This window comes from Geotrypetes seraphini, chromosome 3, assembly GCF_902459505.1.
Source record: "Geotrypetes seraphini chromosome 3, aGeoSer1.1, whole genome shotgun sequence".
Classification (NCBI taxonomy): domain Eukaryota; kingdom Metazoa; phylum Chordata; class Amphibia; order Gymnophiona; family Dermophiidae; genus Geotrypetes; species Geotrypetes seraphini.
This window is the reverse complement of record NC_047086.1, coordinates 249,779,613-249,793,685: the sequence shown is the minus strand read 5'-3', so window position 1 is coordinate 249,793,685 and position 14,073 is coordinate 249,779,613. Positions and strand designations below refer to the sequence as shown.

Below are 14,073 nucleotides of genomic sequence, written 5' to 3'. Positions count from 1 at the left end.
TTTAAAAGTAGCTCGCAAGCCAAAAACGTGTGGGCACCCCTGCTTTACACATTGCTTAGGCTTCCATAGTGAATGGAAGCCTGTGTGGGAGGAGAAAGTAGGGTATATTTGGGCCTGCCCATAGGCCTCCTGCCCTCTCTGATTGTGAGTTATAGAAGTCTGAAGACACCATTCTGGTCAAGTTCTGCCTTTTTATTTCACAGTCTAACCCCTAGGGGTAGTACTGCAAGAGCTAGGGATTGAGAAGAGGCAGCTGCTACTACTACTACTACTACTACTACTACTAATCACTTCTATAGCACTGAAGGGCATACGCAGCACTGTACATTTTGATATTAAATAGACCAGTGTTTCTCAACACGCGGTACGTGAGCCACCATCACCGGGGATCTCATGCTCTCCTTCCTGCCTGCCCCCCTCCACCGAAGTGCCACCGCCATCGGGGATCCTATGCCCTCCTTCCTGCATTTCTGCTGAAGCCGACCCAGGCTTCCCTCCGATGTCAGGACGCGTTGCGGGCACCAGCTTTTGCACGCTGCATGTGACTGACCCAGAAGCCTGCTCCCTGATGTCAGAGCTGACATCAGAGGGAAGGCGTATGGGTCAGCAATGTGCAGCATGTAATAACTGCTGTCTCCAATGCGTCCCTCTGCAGCTAAGGAGCAGCCCAACTGGAAAGTCCTGAAGGGAGCGAGTGTGTTCTGGCAAATATGGAAGAGAGGGAATATGATCGTGGGGCAAAGGGAGAAAGAAGGGGGGGAATTTGGGACAAAGGCTGGAAGTCAGGGAGGGGGGCATAAACTCAGGACACAGAAGGAAGGGAGGGGGCACAAACTCAGGACACAGAAGGAAGGGAGGGAGCATGAAAATGGAACAAAGAAGGGAGGGAGGAAGCACTAATTTGGGAGAATTGCTGGGCATGAGTGTGTGAGTGAGAGGGAAAGATGGTGCACAAGGAGAAATGAAGAAAGAAAAATTGTTGGAGAGGATTGAGGTAGAGATGCATGGGGAAGAGAAGGATGAGAGGAAGAAATGTTGGATAGGGTGGTGTGGAGAGGGAACAGAGGGACAGATTGTAGGGGATTCAAGGGGGAGGAATGTTGGACATTATGAAGGAGGGAGAGATGTGGCATGGTACTGGAAAAGGTGATAGAAGGATAAATGGGCATGGGGCTGGTAGGCAGTGGTGAAAAATGCACATGATCCAGGGGATGAGAGAAGGAAAAGTCACCTTGGATTGGAAAATTGCTAACGTCTTTCCGCTCCACATAAAGGGATGCAGGTCAGATGCTGAAAATTACAGACCTGTGAGTCTCGCATCAATAGTGTGTAAACTTATGGAGACATTGATTAAAAATAGATTGGATATGATTCTGGATGACGAGAGGCTGAGGGATCCCCACCAGCATGGATTTACAAAGGGAAGGTCTTGTCAATCCAATCTTTGACTGGGTAACAAAACAACTAGATAAGGGAAAGTCCGTGGATATAGTGTATTTAGACTTCAGTAAAGCCTTTGATAGTGTCCCACACCGTAGATTATTGAACAAAATGAATACAATGAGACTAGGAGAAACATTGGCTGCATGGGTTAAAGACTGGCTCAGTGGTAGACTTCAGAGGGTGGTGGTAAATGGTACTACCTCAGAAACGTTGGAAGTGACCAGTGGAGTGCCGCAGGGCTCGGTCTTGGGTCCGATACTATTTAATATTTTTGTATGAGACCTGCCCCAAGGACTTTGAGATAAGATTACATTATTTGCTGATGACGCTAAGCTATGCAACGTAGTGGCAGTGCAACCGTACCCGACACTATGAGGCAGGACCTACTTTTACTGGAAAAATGGTCAAATACTTGGCAACTGAATTTTAATGCCACAAAGTGTAAGATTATGCACCTTGATAATGGTAACCCCTGCAAAACATACACCCTGAATGGTGAAACCTTAACAAGAACTGTCACAGAACGGGACCTGGGTGTAATCATTAGTGAAGATATGAAGACTACCAATCAAGTGGAGAAAGCTTCAACCAAAGCTAGACAAATGCTGGGTTGCATCCGAAGAAGTTTGTCAGCCGAAAGCCTGAAGTTATAATGCCATTGTACAGGTCCATGGTGAGACCTCATCTGGAGTACTGTGTTCAGTATTGGAGGCCACATTATCAAAAATATGTGAAGAGAATGGAATCGGTTCAGCGAATGGCCACTAAGACTCAAGGATCTCCCATATGAAGAACGTCTAAGCAGGCTGCAGTTATATTCTCTCGAGGAACGCAGAGAGAGGGGAGACATGATAGAGATGTTCAAATATCTTACAGGCTGTGCTGAGGTTGAGGAAGATATCTTTTTCCTTACAGGTCCCACTCAAGGGTGGGAGACTTCATGGTGGCTTCAGGGAGTACTTCTTCACCGAAAGGGTGGTTGATCGTTGGAATGGTCTTCCACGTCAGGTAGTTGAAGCCAGCAACGTGCTCGACTTCAAGAGACGATGGGATAAACATATGGGTTCACTCCAGGGAAATGCTTAGGGGAGGGTTCTTTTAAGGGGAGGGTTCTTTGAGTGGGCAGACTTGTTGGGCCATCGGCCCTTTTCTTCCATCATACTCTATGTATTCTATGTAGGGAGAAATGTTGGATGTAGCAGAAGAGGGGGGGAAGAGATGTACCAATGATCTCTCTCTCTCTCTTTCCCCACTCCCTTTGCTGATAGGGAGGAAATGAGAGAAAGACAGATGGACAGTGAGATAGAGAGGGAGACATGTTGTCAATGTTGCCTGCAGATGGGGGCGTTCCTACGATCGCCCTTATCTGCATGTTGGAGTTTGCAGAATTTGTCAGACCTGCCCAGATCGGGCCCGATCGGGCAAGTTAGTGAATCCTGAGTTCTAAACCACAGATCAATGCAGTTATCTGCTCCTTGTTTTTCACCCTAAATCACATCAGATCTGTCCAACATATTGTACCACCAGTTCTCTTGTGTTCTTTAATTCACACATTTGTCATTTCATTGATAGATTACAGCATCTCTTTATACACAGGACTTCCGTTGATTTCTATCAAAAGATTACAACTCATTCAATCTACAGCTGTGAAACTCCTCTATTCAGCACATCACTTTGATCATGTCACCCCCCTACTTATAAAGGATCACTGGCTCCCACTATCAAGCCGTATCACCTTTAAATTGCTAACCATGGTCTACAAATCACATTCACCATCTGCGCCTATCATCCCCTCCATCCCATGCTCTGCTGATAACAATGTGCTAGCTTCCTCCCCTTTCCAAGATCTGTGTATCCTCCTTGTGGCTCTCTGCTTTCTGTTATGTCAGCCCAAAACTTTGGAATGACCTCCCTCGGCAAATAAGGATGCTTCCAATTTAAAGGAATTTAAGAAGATGCTTAAAACACATCTTTTTGTACAATCCTTCTTCCCACCTGCTTTCTTTCTTATAATCTTTTTCTTTTTTGTAAAGTTTTGTTTTGTGTGTATTTTAATTGACTCGTATTTCTTTTATTATGATTATATGATTGGATCGTATATGTTTTATTATTGTAAACCACCTAGACTTCTTTTAGGCCTATCGGCGGTATATAAAGTACCAATAAATAAAATAAATAAGTTTGGTATCACAAAGTGTGCTTTGTAAAACGACTTTGCAAAAAGTCAAAAAGTAGCATAAAACACCTGAAATATGAAGTTTTTACATGCTTCTAGATAATTGTGCTCTGTTTCGCACAAAGTGCACTTTTGAAAAGTGACTTCACAATTTAGTACATATGCTTTTGGGTCTTTCCAATTTCTTTATTTCTTTATTGAGATTTTTATAACAGGTTCCTTGGTTAATAGGGCAAGAAGGTGCCTATGTGACTCTATGAACTACTAGTGCATCAGAACGACACACAACTTAGTAAAAGGGCCATTAAGAGATTTAAAAAAAAAAAATTCAAGTAACTTGAATGGATAATTTTGGCTTTATATATCATTATGTGATCAAAATTATTAATCTGAAAATGGGGCAGCACCATTCATACTCTATAAACAGTGCTTTAACTTAGTTGCCAGTAGGTGCCTAAGTTAAAACGCTGTTTAAAAATGCTTTTAAAATAAATTTCAAGGCGCCGAAATAATGCCTACAGAGGCGCTTTATGACACTTAATGTCACTGTAGGCAAGATAAGTTCTAATGATAAGTAAATATTAAACACGCAAAGCTAATGTATATTTATTATTAAGGAATTTGTGAGTTAAAGCGTAAAAGAGAGAAGTTGAATCACAGAGAAAAATGTTTGTATAAATGATAAAAAATACTGTGGGTCAATGAAGAACTGAACCGAATTTTAGAGTGTGATATTCTCGAACAGCAATCTAAAGTTCCAGCAAGCTGCAACAGTGGAAGTTATTTATCTAGCTAGATATTAGGGATATGATTTAATGCCGGAAGTGACAGGTGCTGTAAAGCGCCTCCATATGCACAATTCATGTTAAAAGGTAGGCGCCAGAAATGTAGGCCTTGAAAATCCAGGCCTTCATTTCCGGCGCTTGCCCTCCCCGAAGCTCCAATTCAGTTTAGAGAGAATTTATGAAACCACTGTCAGTAGTCTAATTTCACCCACATATCAGGCACATGATTTCAGAAAAGCTTGTTTGCACGAGTGAAACACTGTTTTGACTAGGAAAATGCTAAATGGCCATTTAGATAAGTATTGCTGTTTATCCCAGGACAAGCAGGCAGCATATTCTTAACACATGGGTGACGTCACCGACGGAGCCCTCGGTACGGACCTTTTTTAACTAGAAGTTTCTAGTTGGCCGCACCGCGCGTGCGCGAGTGCCTTCCCGCCCGACGGAGGAGTGCGTGGTCCCCAGTTTCTTCGTTTCCACGGAGCGAAGAAGACGCGTGTGTTTTTTCAACGGCCGTTGAAACCACTTTTTTGCCTTCCCGCTCGCGCTTTTTTCCTTAATTTTTCTTCCTTTACCTTCGGGTTTATTTTTCTTTGATTTGCAAAAAAAAAAAAAAAAAAAAAACTTTGCTTTTTCCCTTTTTCTTTCGTTTTTGCCCCGGCGGGGCCTGTTGCCAGTATACAGGCCTCGGGCTTCGATTTTGCGGAGGCTATCTTCCCCTTCATGCCCCCGCAGGTCGGTTTTAAGAAGTGCCAGCGGTGTGCACGCCCGATCTCCATAACTGACCCACACAATTGGTGTTTGCAGTGTCTGGGTCCGGAGCATCGGGCGGACTCCTGCACCCGCTGTGCTACTCTTCAAAAAAGAACCCTTAAAAACCGAAGAATTCAGCAAACTCTCCTCTTCGGCACCGAGTCGGCGATGGACTCCTCACCTTCAACAGCGGTACCTCAAAAATCGGCACCGTCGTCCTCGACACCGACCGACCCCGCATCGGCGTCACTGGCGCCAGGTAAGCCGGCTAAGAAGCCTTCCTCTTCCCTCGAGCGCCCTCCGGCTACGGTGGCGACACCGTCCCTACCGGCATCGCACCGGTCCCGCAAACGCTCCGCCCCGATCTCGGTGAGTGCCTCGTCATCAGCCTCCTCATCGCCGGGGCGTGGAGCGGCATCTAAGGAACCGAAGAAAAAGAAAGCGGTTCCGATGCCACCCCTAGATGACCGTATCTCGGCCATCTTAAAGGCTCAACTCCAAGAACAGTTGAAGAAACAACTTGAACAACTGTTGCCCACTATCCTGGCACCGCTCCTTCCAGTACCAGACCGGCCCGAGCCCCGTACCGAGCCCCCGGTGTCCACCCCTTCGGTACCGGTGAACACATCCATGCCGATCCTTTCGGCCCAACAACTTCAAGGCGATCCGGTGGTTCATTCTCAGGCCACATTGGATCCTCCTCGGCACCAGGCGGTACGGCATTCTTCTCGGGACCGAGATAGACGCCGGTCGTCCTCCCCTGGTACCGTTTCGGTGCGCTCTGGAAAGTCCTTGTCCAAAACTCGACATACCGCGCCCTCCACCCCGGTGTCGCGACCAGAAGTCAGGGACCCTGACTTATGGGAGGAAACTCCTCTCGGTACCGAGGAGGATCCCTCCTCATCTGATGAGGAACCATCGGCACCCGATGCCACCTCTAAACCAGAGCAGTCCTCCTTTTCTAAATTTTTGAGAGAAATGTCTGCTGCCCTATCCCTTCCTCTGGAATCGGACTCAAAAAAGTCTCAAGCCTTTCTAGAAGCTCTAGACTTTGAGCAACCTCCTAAGGAGTTCCTCAAGCTTCCCGTGCATGACATTCTACGGGAAACGTTCTACAAAAACTTGGAAAATCCCCTCACGGTACCGGGAGCCCCCCGTAAACTGGACAACCTTTACCGTGTCATTCCCATTCCTGGATTCGACAAATCTCAATTGCCCCATGAGTCCCTTCTGGTTGAATCCACCTTAAAAAAGACTCAGGGCTCCAGTGTCTATGCCTCTACCCCTCCTGGCAGAGAAGGTAAAACCATGGACAAGTTTGGCAAGAGGCTTTACCAGAATGCCATGCTTGCAAACAGGGCAAACAACTATTCCTTCCATTTTTCCTTCTATCTGAAACATTTGGTCCAACAACTGTCTGCCCTCCAAAAGTACCTTCCTGAGCGCAAGGTCCCGCTATTCCAACAGCACATCTCTGGCCTTCTCCAAATGCGCAAGTATATGGTCCGCTCGATATACGACTCCTTCGAGCTCACCTCTCGGGCCTCTGCCATGGCTGTAGCCATGCGTCGCTTGGCCTGGCTCAGAGTCTCCGACCTGGACATCAACCACCAGGATCGTCTGGCCAACGCCCCCTGTCTCGGGGATGAGCTTTTTGGAGAGTCACTGGATTCCACCACCCAGAAACTCTCTGCCCATGAGACCAGGTGGGACACCCTGATCAAGCCGAAAAAGAAGGCACCGCCTACCCGACCTTATCGGCCACAAACATCTTATCAACGGAGATTCTCAGCCAGACCACTCAACCCGCCTCCCCAGCAATCTCGGCGGCCCCGTCAACAGCAACATCATGCTCAGGCTCGATCTCAGGCCACTCAACCCTCTAAGCCTTCTCAGCCTGCTAAACAAACTCAGCCCTTTTGACTCTTCTCTCCAGGGCATAGCCAGTCATCCACCCTTGCTACCTCTCCCACAACCCATCGGAGGTCGTCTCACCATTTTCTCCAGCCGTTGGGAAGTCATCACGTCGGACCAGTGGGTCCTCAACATCATCCGCCACGGCTACTCTCTCAACTTCCAGACTCTACCTCCGGACAACCTTCCCGTAGAGTCTGCTTCAAACTCATCTCAAACCCCCCTCCTCCTGAGGGAGGTTCAATCCCTCCTCCTTCTCAATGCCATCGAAGAAGTACCTCCAGATCAAAGGGGTCAGGGATTCTACTCCCGCTACTTCCTGGTCCCCAAAAAGACGGGAGACCTCCGTCCCATTCTCGATCTAAGGGACCTCAACAAGTGTCTAGTCAAGGAGAAGTTCAGAATGCTCTCCCTTGCCACGCTTTACCCTCTTCTTTCTCAACACGACTGGCTATGTTCCCTGGACCTCAAAGAGGCCTACACTCACATCTCCATCAACCAGAATTCTCGCCGCTACCTACGGTTCCAGGTACTGCACCACCACTATCAGTACAAGGTGCTACCGTTCGGCCTAGCTTCCTCACCCAGGGTCTTCACCAAGTGCCTTATAGTGGTAGCGGCCTTCCTCAGGTCTCACAACCTCCAGGTGTTCCCCTACTTGGACGATTGGTTGGTGAAAGCACCTTCATCTCAACTCGTGCTACAAGCCACTCATCACACCATCTCTCTCCTCCACCTCCTGGGGTTCGAGATCAACTACCCCAAGTCGCACTTGCTTCCCACCCAGCGCCTTCAATTCATTGGAGCAGTTCTGGACACCACGCTAATGAGGGCCTTTCTCCCCTCCGATCGCCAGCGGACCCTGCTCCATCTCTGCCGTCAGGTACTCATGCACCCCTCCATCCCTGCCCGACAGATGATGGTCCTACTGGGTCACATGGCCTCGACGGTGCATGTCCTTCCTCTGGCACGCCTCCACCTTCGTACGCCTCAGTGGACTCTCGCCAACCAATGGTCACAGACTACGGACCTTCTTTCTCATCCCATCTCTGTGACATCATCTCTTCAGCAATCTCTCCAATGGTGGTTGAACTCCTCAAATCTTTCCAGGGGTCTGCTTTTTCATCTGCCCCCCCACTCTATGATCATCACCACAGATGCGTCCCCCTACGCGTGGGGAGCTCACCTAGGAGATCTACGCACCCAGGGACTTTGGACCCCACAGGAGCGTCGTCATCACATCAATTTCCTGGAACTCAGAGCCATGTTCTATGCCCTCAAGGCTTTCCAACATCTCCTCTGCCCTCAAGTCCTCCTCCTTTGCACGGACAATCAAGTCGCCATGTACTACATAAACAAGCAAGGCGGCACCGGATCTCGCCCCCTTTGTTTGGAGGCTCTGCGCATCTGGACCTGGGCCACGGACCGCAATCTTTTTCTCAGGGCGGTCTATATCCAGGGCGAACAGAACTCTCTGGCCGACAATCTCAGTCGCATCCTTCAACCCCACGAGTGGACGTTGGACCCTCCGACTCTGCTCTCCGTCTTTGCTCGATGGGGCACTCCGCAGGTGGACCTCTTTGCAGCACCTCACAATCATCAGTTGCCCCAATTCTGCTCCAGACTCTTCTCTCCTCACCGTCTGGCCCCGGATGCATTCCTGCTCGATTGGAGGGATCGGTTCCTATATGCCTTCCCTCCACTTCCTCTGATGTTGCGGACCTTGTCCAAACTCCGCAAAGACCACGCCACCATGATTCTTATCGCACCTCGGTGGCCTCGCCAACACTGGTTCTCACTCCTGCTCCAGCTCAGCTCCAGGGAACCCATTCTACTTCCTGTGTTTCCTACTCTACTTACGCAACAGCATCAGTCTCTGCTACATCCCAATCTATCTTCGCTCCACCTGACAGCTTGGTTTCTCTCGGGCTGACCTCTCCGGAGAATCTATCTCAACCGGTCCGCCTCATTTTGGACGCTTCCAGGAAACCGGCCACTCTCCAATGTTACCATCAGAAGTGGACCAGATTTTCCTCCTGGTGTCTCCGGCATCATCAAGAACCCACCTCCTTAGCGGTGGAAACTGTCTTGGAATATTTGCTCTCACTGTCCAACGCTGGCCTCAAAACTACCTCCATCAGAGTCCACCTCAGTGCCATCACTGCGTTTCATGAGCCTATTCTCGGAAAACCCCTCACGGCTCATCCTCTGGTTTCCAGATTCATGAGAGGACTCTTCAACATCAAACCGCCTCTCAAGCCTCCTCCTGTCGTCTGGGACCTGAATGTGGTTCTCTCAGCTCTCATGAAACCTCCGTTTGAGCCTCTTGCCACAACTTCTCTCAGGCTTCTTACCTGGAAGGTGCTTTTCCTAATTGCCATCACCTCTGCCAGGAGGGTTAGCGAACTGCATGCACTGGTTGCCGACCCACCTTTCACTGTTTTTCACCATGACAAGGTTGTTCTGCGTACCCACCCTAAATTCCTTCCCAAGGTGGTCTCAGCTTTTCACCTCAACCAGTCCATTGTGCTGCCCGTCTTCTTCCCTAAGCCTCACTCGCACCCTGGGGAACAGGCGTTGCACACGCTGGATTGTAAGCGTGCCCTTGCTTACTATCTTGATCGTACCAGAGCTCACCGAACAGCCCCTCAGCTCTTTTTGTCTTTCGACCCCAACCGTTTGGGTCGTCCTGTCTCCAAACGGACACTTTCAAATTGGCTTGCTGCCTGTATTGCTTTCTGCTACGCTCGGGCCGGTCTCTCACTGGAAGGAACTGTCACGGCCCACAGAGTCCGAGCTATGGCTGCTTCTGTAGCTTTCCTCCGCTCCACGCCCATCGAGGAAATCTGCAAGGCGGCCACTTGGTCCTCAGTTCACACGTTCACTACTCACTACTGTCTGGATGCGTTCTCCAGACGGGATGGACACTTCGGCCAATCTGTGTTACAAAATTTATTTTCCTAATGGCCAACCATCCCACCTCCCTCTTTGTTAGCTTGGAGGTCACCCATGTGTTAAGAATATGCTGCCTGCTTGTCCTGGGATAAAGCACAGTTACTTACCGTAACAGGTGTTATCCAGGGACAGCAGGCAGATATTCTTACGTCCCACCCACCTCCCCGGGTTGGCTTCTTAGCTGGCTTATCCTAACTGGGGACCACGCACTCCTCCGTCGGGCGGGAAGGCACTCGCGCACGCGCGGTGCGGCCAACTAGAAACTTCTAGTTAAAAAAGGTCCGTACCGAGGGCTCCGTCGGTGACGTCACCCATGTGTTAAGAATATCTGCCTGCTGTCCCTGGATAACACCTGTTACGGTAAGTAACTGTGCTTTCTTCTATCGATCTATAGATAAAGACATTTTCTTAGTTTTTTTGTTGTTGCCTGTGGCATGAAAATAGAATAAAGTAAAATAGTTTTAACCCTAGTTAGATAGAAATAAAGTTTACGTTTAAGGGTGGGATGGATGTTTGACGTCTATGATTACCGTATTTTATGCTCTATAAGACACACCTGATCATAAGACGCACCCTAGATTTTAGAGTAGGAAAACAAGTAAAAAAACATTCTGAACCAAATTGTGTACTAACATACACCAGGCTCTGTACCTAGCCCCCTTCACTCCCTGCCATGCTCTGCATCCAACTCCACACTCCTTGCTAGGTTCTGCACCTTGTCTCCCCTCCCCTAATTGTAATGCAATTTTTTCCTTTCATATTTCATACACACACAGCAGATATAAATTCTGAAAACTGACACATTTCAATCTAAATTGAAAATAAGATCATTTTTCCTACCTTTGTTGTCTGGCGATTTAATTAGTTTCTGGTTGGACTTCCTTCTGACTGTGCATCCAACATTTATTTCACAATCCAGCCCCATCCCCTTTGGGTCCAGGTCTCTATCTCTTTTCCCTCTGCTTACCCTCCCCAGATCCAGTGTCAGTTCTCCTTTGTACCTACCACCACCTTTATTCCAGGTTTCCCTCTCTCTCCCTCCTCTGTTATGATCTTCCATCTCTCTGTTCTTCCTCAGGGTCTCTCCCCCTCTGTCTCTTCTGTCTGCACCTCCCATAATCCAGCATCTGCCTCCTGTCTTTCCCCTTTGGTCTATGTCTCTCTCTCTGTTTTTCTTCTGCTTACAACAACACTCCCCCCCTATGTCTAGCATTTGTTCTCTTTTCTTCCAGGTCTTTCTCTGCCTCTCTCTCCTTCCTTCCTCCCTCCCTGGTCCAGAATCTTGCCACCTCTCTGCAGTCTCTTTCGCTCTCTCTTCCCTCTATACACCCCCAAGTCCAACATCTGCCCCCCTCTCTTCTGCCTCCCCTTTGTTTCAGGTTTCTCCCTCTCTGTATCTTCCTTCTGCAAACATTTTGAGTCCTCCCCTCTCTCCCCCCTCTAGTCCAGTATCTGTCCTGTCTTCAAGTCTGTTTTCCTGCCCCTCCTCAAGGTCTTTTTCTGTCTCTCTCTCCCCCCCACCCCGTGTCTAGACCCAGTGTCCTGCTGGGGCCCTCGCAACGGGCGGAGCCTTACCTTTTGGTAAAGTTTCTATGTAACTTGAAGGAGTGCGTGAGACATTTTCAAGCCATTCCTGAAGGGCTGCTAGGACTTGTGGATTTTGCATGACCTGATCTGCCAGTTTTTCTGTTTTTTCACCACTTTCTAGTAAGTTTGAAGCAGTATTTTCTGCTTTATTGTTTGCTGCCATCATTGAAATCCACCTTCAAACTTATCTCTTAGGTCGCCCATGATTGAGCTCATACTTTTCCCCTTCTCCTGTGTCCCACCACCTCTGACACAATGTCTTTCCCCTTGGCTGCAATTATTCTGCCGGAAACAGGAAGTGGCATCAGAAGGGGCGAGACGTGGCAGAGGGGAGATAAGGGGAGGTGATAGGACGCTGGAGGTTGTTTTCCGTGCTGTGACCACCTCTAAGCTAATTATGGCAGCCTGAAGAGCGAACCTAGCAGGCTGCCATTGGTCTCCGAAGCACGCTGCCTCTGCCATGGTCCCACTCCTCCTCTGATGTCGGGGTTGGGACCACGGCAGAGGCAACATGCTTCGGAGGCCAATGGCAGCCTGCTCAATTCACTGTGCAGGCTGCCGTAATTAGGTCAGCGGCGCTCACAGCATGGAAGACGACCTCTCTTGCTGGGTCAGGAAGCAGCTTGGAGGTAAAGCCACGCCCATTGCGAGGGCGGGACGCTGGATCTGGACACCACGGGTGAGAGTGAGAGGAAGCTTTGGACACTCACCGATGCTAAGGAGAGCTGTATGGGGCGTGGGCATTTAAAGGTAAGTTGGGGTGAGGGTGAGGGTGAGGGTGGGGTGTTTAAAAAAAAAGTACCTTCGCTGCATAAGACGTACGGACATTTCCACCCACTTTTAGGTGGAAAAAAGTGCATCTTATGGTGCGAAAAATACGGTATATGGTACTTTATCAATCCAGGATAATGACCTGAAATAATATATATGCTATAAGAGGTTCTATGTATTGAACTTGTAGCCTCTATATGATACTTCAACCTCCTAGTTTATTTACCACTTGGGAGAGTTTGTTTATAAACCGGGGTGCTGTATGAATGATTTTGAGTAAAGTATGAGTTATATATTACATTGAGTCATTTATAAATTGTGATACTAGTGTGTAGAAAAATCTTCTTTAAAAAGATTTTATTATCCAAAATACCCCCTTTTTTGATGATGCTATTCCTATAGGCAGCATGGCATTTAGCGTCGCTGCTTGGTAACGCAGTTTTGTAAAGGCCTGACTAATCCCTCCCCCTTTTTCAAAACCATAGCGCAGATTTTAGTTCCGGTTGTAGCGGCAACAGCTCCGATGCTCATAGAATTCCTGTGAGCATTAGAGCTGTTACCGCTGTGGCCAGCACTAAAATCTATGCTTTTATTTTTTTTTAATATTCTTTATTCATTTTCAAAATTACATTAAGTGTTAAATATATTCATTCAGATTAACATTAACTACATCACTTACAAACGATCATTGATATATTACACAAAAACATATCCCTTCCCTTTTCCCACCCCGCCCACCCTTATATTCCATTATCATAAAATCTATGCTACGGTTTTGTAAAAAGGTGGAGGACTGATAAACGAGGTGAATAGAATTTCATTTGTTTAAACACAGGCCATCTTACCGATAAACTGAAGTCTTCTAAACGAGCGAGCAGTGTTTTGAAAGTAGTTGGGGAAACTTGGATTTTGGGCACCAATTAAATCCAGTAATACAAGCAGGTCCTATTAACGAAAAATATATATATTTGTAAATGATCCATATGGACACACTTCTTATTCAAATATATAGTTACTGCATTTGGAGGGACCAATTGTAATAAGCAGCTCACTCAGTATGCAAAGTTCTTTGGTATTTTGTGACTGTGGAAGTTGTATAAAAAATTTTAAGTACACACATACTAGGGATGGATATAGAAAAATATTTCAGTTGAAGTTTGGGTCATTTTCAGATAGTTTTGATATGTTTCTGTTATTACAACATTTTTAAAGTGCATTGAAATCTTTGAATGCGCTTTAATAGAATTTAGATGCATTAAATAGGTTTTTAAACTATCCCCCCTTTCCTCCTAAGTATACATAATGAGATCTTTAAGTCTGTACCCCATACACTTTAAGACAAAGACCACCAACCATTTTAGTAACTGTCCTCTGAACCGACTCCATCCTGTTTATATGTTTTTGAAGGTGTGGTCCAATATTCTAAATGGGGTCTCACCAGAGCTCACCAAGAGTCTTATACAGGGGCATCATTGCCTCTTTTTTCCTACTGGCCATTCCTCTACCTATGCATACAAACATTCTTCTAGCATTTGCTGTCACCTTTTCAACCCATCTGGCCACCTTAAGATCATCACATACTATCACACTCCATCTTTGGCACTGATTTTATATTCAGTTTTCTTCCATTTTTCTTCCTCCATCTCAAATCTATCTAACTTTCTATCTCTTCCCCACCACTCCATCCAT

At 47.4% G+C, this 14,073-nt stretch overlaps 1 protein-coding gene across 1 annotated transcript in view; it reads right to left on the bottom strand.

Annotated features, from left to right (window-relative positions):
• The window catches only part of QPCT (glutaminyl-peptide cyclotransferase), a 77,221-nt gene that overhangs the window by 7,020 nt on the left and 56,128 nt on the right, over positions 1-14,073 (bottom strand). The window contains exon 5 of the mRNA XM_033938677.1: positions 13,230-13,329. Within this exon, the coding sequence (XP_033794568.1) occupies positions 13,230-13,329 (100 nt within the window). The remainder of the gene's footprint in view (positions 1-13,229; positions 13,330-14,073) is intronic.